Here is an 8,117-nt window from a genome sequence, read left to right as displayed (position 1 = left end):
CTGTGTTTTACTCTCTCCAGGGTATCCTTTTCATACTTTGATTTTAAATCGATGACAATCTTAAATAGTATGCCTCATATTTTTAAAATATAAAATTATATACTATGTTATTCTATAATGTATTATGTACAGTCATATATATATATATATATATAATAATTCTATATTGAAAAAAATATGAAATTAACATGATATATACATTACTACATAAGTTATATATAAAATATGTATACTATACCCTTGCCTACTGACTGATATGAATTTCTTTCGGTCTCGAATGCGTTAAAAGAGAGCGCAAAGAAGACGAAATTACTTATTGTAATTAGTAAAACGACCTGAGAGGCAGACAGGTACAAGAAAGAAGGAATATTATATTAGCGGCATTATCATGTTTTTGCTCTCTTTAAGTCTTTCATCGAGACAGACAATCTACAGGTATTAATCGACCAATTTCTCCAAGCTGATAACTTCGAATTGATGTTTATATATAAGAAGTGTTATGTGTTAATCTGTCTAAATGTTTAAAAGGTGTTATAAATTAAATGTTGTTAAACGATACGTAATTGCCTTTTGATCGTAAATTTTACTATCAAGGGGTCTTTTATGTATGCGTAATCATTGTGAATTATAACAATTTATGTGATCGATATTAAAGGTGTTTAAAAGCATATTATTATTATATATTATTATTCTATTCTCCTATATTATTATCCTATATTATTATAGCATTCCTATATTATTATAATATCCAATTACATGTTGATACACAAGATATACAGATTATTATTTATAACGTTTTGGTTTTCTTAATTGAGTCATTCATTTAGTACAAATGATAAGAAATTAGTAATAATTCGCAAAAAAAGGATATTGTAGTAGAAATATTATAAAAAAACATTTTCTGTTTTAGTGTAGAGTTACTCCTTCTTACAGACAGTGTCGTACAAATCTGTACGTCTCTGAGAAAATGTAGGTATCTGAGCCCTTACTTCCTCAACAACTTTTAGATCTGTTAGAAAAAAGAAACATACGAAGTAATAAGTAATGCTTACTAATAAATTCAACAAATACAGAGGAAGATGGCTAAATCGATAAATTAGCGAGACTAAAAATTAATTACATCATGGATCTCTCGCTTTTAATTTTAAGCTGTAAATTACCGATATCGGTGACTGCCATATTCTCTTGAGTTTCCAAATCGTAAAGAATCTCTCCCCAGGGATTGGTCAACTGTGTATGCCCCCATGCGACGTAACTTGCTGAAGGAACACGAGCCGGTGATATGCAAGCAACGTATAATTGATTATCATTCGCTCTGGAACGCTGAAGTAATGACCAGTGCAGTGGTCCAGTGGTCATATTGAATGCCGCTGGATATATCAGCATTTGGCAACCTAACCCAGAGAAGCAGGAAATATGAAGCCACCGAATACCAATTAACTTCGTAGTTGCACGGTTCACATTCCATCATTTCTGAATATGCGAGGACAGTCCTCTTATTGTGCTTTTAATTCTTTTATTTGTTTCATTTTCAGCAAATATACTGGTTTTTTAAATTAAGCTTCTTTTTATACAGATATTTAATTTTTTGCTAGTTAAGTATTGATCGATTAAGTTACTGTACCTTTGTTCCGATAAATGCGTGCCATTTCCTCGAATCTAATATCATAGCATATGCCAATACCTATTTTGCAGCCCTTCACATCGAACGTCGTTAGGGAGTTACCAGGACTGAGTGAATCACTCTCTCGAAAAGTAATCTTATTAGGAATGTCGATGTCGAATAGATGTACCTAATAACATAAAAATGTAGTCGCTAATTCTATTGCTGCAACTTTTGTAATTTAATATCAAAGTTACCAACTCCTAAACTTTAATTATTTTTTATTTAATAACTGACAGCGTTTTTATCACTTTCTTTTATTAAAAAATCTTATCATTTAATAATGTTTAAAAAGGAGAAAAAATAAGTATTTTCGTATGTGAAAAATTTATATTACACATTACAACAAAAATGGGCGTTTTCCGTATCATAACGTATTTTATAAACCGTAAATTATAGAATTGGTTATAGTATACGTATGTACATATGTATATTCCTAAATTATTCCTAGATAGAGTCACTTTCTTCACCCCAATATTTTCAAATTCAAAGCCATAAAGGAATATATTACTTACCTTTCGGTGTTTTGCTATCAAAGTTCCATCGGGACCCCAAATAGTACAGGTATTGTACAATTTATCGCCCTCTATTTCAGGCATCGTACCACCAACTACATAGATGTTGTTTTCTTTAGCTGCATTCGATAAAGCAACGCTCGTTTCACCATCAGGAATACTCTCGGCGTATTTTCGAAAGTACTCTGCATTGCAATATTTCAATTAATGAAAAATAACTGTCTTTTGTTCCAACCATAAATTAAATTGAAATTTTTGTCAGTTTTTTATTTTTTAAATTATTAAAATAACTAAGTTTTATATCTCGACTTAATTAAATATGCAATTACTTAGCTAACAGTATATATAATAAATTGTTTCTACAGGTTCAAAATGAAAAATGAATATTTAGAAATATTTAATTACGACAATGCTATTTGTGTTAGCATCAGTGGCTTGTTACTCTACGACTTTGCTAGTACTTTTTGAAACATAAAGTTAGTTTTCAATTAACACTTATACTAGAGGCGGAATTATAAATGCAAAATAATTGATAATACCAATTTATAAGTACCTAATTATTAGTATCTTAAAAAATATATTTATACAAAAATCACGATAATCATGAAAATGGGGAAATCCTATATTCTCGACTCAATTCACAATCTTTATGGAAGTATAAACGGTAAGGTAATTTGTCTACTTTTACTTTTTTCTATATAGTTGTTACACACATGGTAAATTATTGAAAAAAAAAACAAATTATTACGTATTCCATATGGTGAATTAAAGCATTCAGGAAGAGCTATAATATCAGCATTGCGCTCTTTTGCGCTAGAAATGTAGGAAACTGCCCGCTCTACATTTTTGCGTTTTACTTCATTTACTTCAAGTTGTACCAACGCCAAGCGAAATGCTAAAATGTTGGAAAAGTTAAATACATTCGGTTATATATTTCCCATACTTTTTATCTATAAATACTTTTTACATAGTGAATACTTACTCGACATCGTTCGCACTACTTGTTTAGCGATGTTTGTAAGTATCATAATGTTGAGGTTATGTATGGTACTACTCAATATCAACATTACGTAAGCAATACGCAGGGATTTTTAATAATTCTTGGTAAAGTTTAGGACATTAATTTTGATGTAATTGTAAACATTATTTGTTCACAATTTGTCCATTTACTTTGCAACAAAAAGAACGCATCTGCAAGCGTGTTAATCGGATAACGACGAACTTCATTTCGCAAACACCGACACGTGAAACATTTTGAAGTTACGTCGACGCGAGAGTAATTGGTTCCCTTAAATTCCTCAATTTCCATTTCTTTCGCCATGTATATTCGAGTATTGCATTTGAATTGCAGAGCAGTCGAAAGTAGAGGAGCACCTCGCCGATATATCGACAGGAACATGAATTTTTTTTCATAGGGCGAATATTTTTTCCATTGAATTATTAAACCGAGTCAAATTTTCAAACTCAACCACTTAATTTAATCGTTTTACATAAAACATTTCAATCTTTTTTCTTCTAAATACTTTACCTATATTTCATCTGGCTGAATATTCCATATTTTTAAAGCTTGTTGATAATTACAAATACGTAATTATCATTCTGAAGCTAGAAATTTGAAGTAAAATTGCTCTGCGCGAAAGGAAATAATTCAACGTTTTATATATAGCTGTTAAAATGATATAAGTTTCAGTAAAATAGCTTCACTAAAATTTGTGGTTTTTTTCCTTTTCTATTTTTTTTTTTTTTTTTTTTTTTTTTGGTTTTATGTGTTCAAGGGCGAACGTTCCCTCTCATTTCTTGTATTTTTATGAGGAATTTAGCCTTTTTACACCACGAGAGCCTCAACGTTTTCATTTTCACGCTTACGCTACGCTCGTTAAACACGTTCTAATGAGACCATGTGCTGACATTGCGAGTTTTATTATTTTCGCACAATAATTTATCATTTTAGATTTCAAATATTACATTCATACATTTTTCGTTGTAAATTTCTTTCTCTATTTAAACAATTTACCATTGTTGCTACAATAAATCAATTAATTAAATTAATTGATCAGTTTAAACTTAAAATATCATTTCATAAGTTTTCGTCACTTGAATCTAAAAACAACAGAAAACGGATCATATTCAACGATCACAAAACGATAATAGGATATTGTGTTTCTTCTGAAGGGCATGAAATTGTCAGGAGATTATGCCATAAATGAAATTGGAAGCTGGCTGGTCAAAGGGATTAAACTCGGTTAAACTCAATTGTGCTATATTGCACAAAGACTTGAGAACTGCTACCAAATATCTACTAGCTTAAAGGTGTGCTGATTACACCTTACAAATTGTAATTATATTTCAAATACAATCTCCTAAATAATAAGTAAATTAAATTAATACTTTACCTAGAATCTGTGATACATTAATATAACAAAAATACATTTCTTAAATTATTCATTAATTTGCAATGTAATTAGAATATTATCTTTATTTTCTGGTGTCTTTATTATTCTTAAAAGATACGCTGCTTGTTTGCAAATTTAACACTACGTATGCTATTAATAAATCATTTTATATTTAATTTTGCAACCTTCAATCATTGTTAAAATTGATTGATAATACCGTTGGTTAATAGAAATTTGAAAATGCTCTCGTTTCCACTCGATTAAAAGGTAATTGCACAAACTGTCACAGTGTTGACTACAAATCACGTGTGTCGTTCTATTAAATTTATACACAATAGTATTTATTCTCGTTTTAATTTAAAATGAAATGTGTTATTGTATTTTTTTTTTTTTTATTTATTTGTTGAGATTACAATCAATTCTCGCGTTGAGAATTTTCAGTAATTTTTCTGGCGTGGCGCAGTGACATGGCTGTTTATTTACAATAAGTTAATACTTATTATAGATAGGTATAATTTATAAGTAATATAAGTAAGTGCATATGCTTAATTTGGATAATTAAATGAATCTAACGTTTAGGTCTAGCGGGTAGTGCCTCTTCAGCCTGCGAATCTGGTCCGTCGTATCGAGTAGTCCAGTGATTAGGGGGTTTCGGTGTTTGTTGATTCTTTTGCTATATCTGTCGCTATATTTTGCTATTTCCTCTTTGACGGTGGGTATCTTGAGGTCGCGGTGTATTGTTTCATTGGTTACATACCAAGGTGCGTCAATTAGGGATCTTAGCGTTTTCGATTGAAAGCGTTGGAGTATTTCAATGTTGGAGTTACTTGCTGTTCCCCATAGTTGGATTCCGTAGGTCCAGACAGGTTTTATTACGGTCTTGTAGAGGGTAATTTTATTCTGTATATTTAGTTTGGAGCGTCGGCCCGTGAGCCAATAGAGTTTTTTTAGTTTGTCCTTTAGTTGCTTCCTTTTATCTGAGATGTGTGTCTTCCACGTTAGTCTCCTGTCCATGCCCAGGTATCGGACTGTGTCCCTGCTAGGAACTGTTGCATTGTTGATGGTGACCTGGGGGCAGGTTTGTTTTCGGAGCGTGAAGGTTACATGTGAGGATTTCTTTTCGTTGACTTTGAAGCCCCATTTGTGAAACCACTTTTCCATGGAGTCGAGACTTCGCTGGAGAGTGGATGAGGCTATTACCGGGTCTGCGTGGGTAGCCAATAGCGCTGTGTCGTCTGCAAATGTCGCTATTGTTATATCGTTTGATATAGGTAGGTCGGCAGTGTAGATGGAGTACAGTAGGGGTCCGAGGACACTACCTTGGGGTATGCCGGCTTCTATTGGGAATGTTGCGGAAGTGGCGTCTAGGCATTTAACCATGAATTGTCTATTGGTTAGGTAAGATTTTAGGATGGAGTAGTAGGGGTGGGGTAGGATCTTTTTAAGTTTGTATAGTAGCCCTTCATGCCATACTTTATCGAATGCCTGTTGGATGTCTGGGAAAACCGCTGAGCAATATTTTTTCTTTTCGAGTGTTTGGCTGATCGTATGAGTTAAGCGGTGGATTTGCTCTACTGTAGAATGATGTTTTCGGAAGCCGAATTGGTGATCTGGGAGTGTTTTCAAGTTCTCTAGGATTGGAAGGAGTCGGTTCGTGAGCATCTTCTCGAATAGTTTGGACAGGGTAGGTAAAAGACTGATTGGGCGATAGGAGCAGGTTTCGTATATCGGTTTACCGGGTTTAGGGATGAGGGTAATCAATGAGATTTTCCAAGCCTTAGGATAGTGTTCCAGGCGAAGGATAGCATTAAAAATCGATGTGATGAGTGCTATCCCTTTTGTGGGAAGTTCCTTGATTGCTCTATTGCCTATTAGGTCGTGTCCTGCTGCTTTCTTGGGGTTTAGGCGACTGATTGTTTCTATAGTCTCTGCAGAGGAGAAGGGTTCGATAGGAGGGGACATTTGGAAGGGGGTGTGCAGGTATTCAGTAACGTCCGCGGCGGCTTTGGGGGAATGGGGTTTGAATACTTTTGACAAGTGTTTTGCAAACAGGTCGGCTTTTTCTATAGGGCTTCGCGCCCATCCACCTTGCGGACGGCGGATAGGTGGGATTATTTGTGGGGGGCGTGTGAGTTTCCTGGAGGCCTTCCATAGTGAGTAGTTGGCGTCGGCTGTGGGGGATAAGCTGGCGAGGTATTTATGGAAACAGTCGTTTTTATAGTTTCTTAAGGTTCTGGATAGCTTTCTAGTTGCGTTGTTAAGTTTGCGTTTGTCCTCCGGTGTTCTATGGGTCTGCCATACTCTTCTTAGTCTACGTTTTTCTGCTATTTTTTTTTTAGTATGTATTGGGGATATTCTTGTTTGCTGTTAGATGGCTTTGTCGGTGTGGAAAGGCGGATTGCGTTTATTATGCTCGTGTTTAAGTATTCCGTGGCTGCTTCGATATCTTCCTTTGTTTTTAGTGGGGTGAAGGCTCTGAGGTCGAGTGTGTAAAGACTTCTCTGAAGAGCTGCCAGTTGGTGTGTTGGTTGTGAATGGAGCCATTAGGTGTATTCTCGATGATTGTTGAACTGACTGTTGCTATCACGGGAGAATGATCAGAGGAGAGATCAGCCGAGGAGTTGATCTGGACGTGTCTTGATGGGATATTTTTAGTTATGAAGAAGTCGAGAAGGTCGGGTATTTTGTTGGTGTCAGTGGGCCAGTATGTGGGTTCGTATGTGGTGAGGTAGTTGAGGTTGTTGTTTATTATGCTGTTTAAGAGGTTTTTGCCTCTTGCTGTAACCAGTCTGCTGCCCCATTGGATGTGCTTGGCGTTATAGTCTCCTCCAACTATGAATCTATTGCCCAGGGTGTCCAGGAAGTTATCAAAGTCTTCTTTGGCGATGGAGTGTCTGGGAGGGCAGTATACTGCTGAGGTGGTGATTGAGCCATGACAGTCTTCTATTGCTACGTTTGTTGCTTGGAGGTAGTCTTTCTGGAATGATGGAAGTTCGTAGTGCTTAATACTTGCTTTGATTATTATTCCGGTGCCACCGTGGGCCTTTCCGCTGGGGTGTTGGGTATGGTAGAATTTGTAACCATTTATTTTCAGGTAGCTCTTGTCGGTGAAGTGGGTTTCCGATACGAGCATTACGTCGATTTGCTGGTGTTTTAAGAAGAGTTCTAGTTCAAGTTTGTGTTGCGCTAGACCGTTGGCGTTCCAGAGTGCTATGCGCCTTGGTTTTATTTTGAGTCGGGGCGTGCTAATTTTTCCACGATGAGTGTTAGTAGCGATAGCAAGTGATTTATTTGCTCCGATTGTTTCTCTATTAGCTTTTCAAGCCTTGAGGAGTTGTCTGTGTTAGGTGGGTTGGGGACACTGTTTTGGGGAAGGTTCCTTTGGCTGTTCGGGTTATTTTGGATGCCTTGTACTGCTTGGGCATAGGAGGTTGAGGTGGAGATGAATTTGGAGATGGTAGGACTGGGTGTTTGGTTGGTTGAGGGGGTTGGGGTAGTCGTGAATTTCGGCGGGCTGGGTGTTTGGTTGGATACCTCTTTTGCTCT

At 35.6% G+C, this 8,117-nt stretch overlaps 1 protein-coding gene across 1 annotated transcript; it reads right to left on the bottom strand.

The window, feature by feature from the left end:
* Window positions 1–649: 649 nt before the first annotated feature.
* LOC126877946 (omega-amidase NIT2-like) lies at window positions 650–2,364 on the bottom strand. The gene is made up of 4 exons (XM_050640358.1): window positions 2,179–2,364; window positions 1,625–1,793; window positions 1,161–1,394; window positions 650–1,009 (listed from the first exon to the last, which is right to left on the bottom strand). The coding sequence occupies exons 1-4, from the start codon at window positions 2,260–2,262 to the stop codon at window positions 918–920; spliced, it is 579 nt and encodes a 192-aa protein (XP_050496315.1). The 5' UTR covers window positions 2,263–2,364; the 3' UTR covers window positions 650–917.
* Between the last annotated feature and the right edge of the window lie 5,753 nt (window positions 2,365–8,117).

The sequence above is a fragment of the Bombus huntii genome, unplaced genomic scaffold (assembly GCF_024542735.1).
Source record: "Bombus huntii isolate Logan2020A unplaced genomic scaffold, iyBomHunt1.1 ctg00000299.1, whole genome shotgun sequence".
NCBI lineage: Eukaryota > Metazoa > Arthropoda > Insecta > Hymenoptera > Apidae > Bombus > Bombus huntii.
Note: the sequence above shows the minus strand (reverse complement) of the source record. Positions and strands in the feature narration are given on the sequence as shown.

Excerpts from the sequence above, each read along its gene's own strand:
- LOC126877946 (XM_050640358.1), bottom strand. The coding sequence starts at position 2,262 with ATGCCTGAAATAGAGGGCGATAAATTGTACAATACCTGTACTATTTGG. Across the intron at positions 1,395-1,624 it reads ACGCATTTATCGGAACAAAG|GTTGCCAAATGCTGATATAT; the intron begins GTACAGTAACTT and ends TCTCTGGGTTAG. Across the intron at positions 1,010-1,160 it reads TATGGCAGTCACCGATATCG|ATCTAAAAGTTGTTGAGGAA; the intron begins GTAATTTACAGC and ends TTTTTCTAACAG.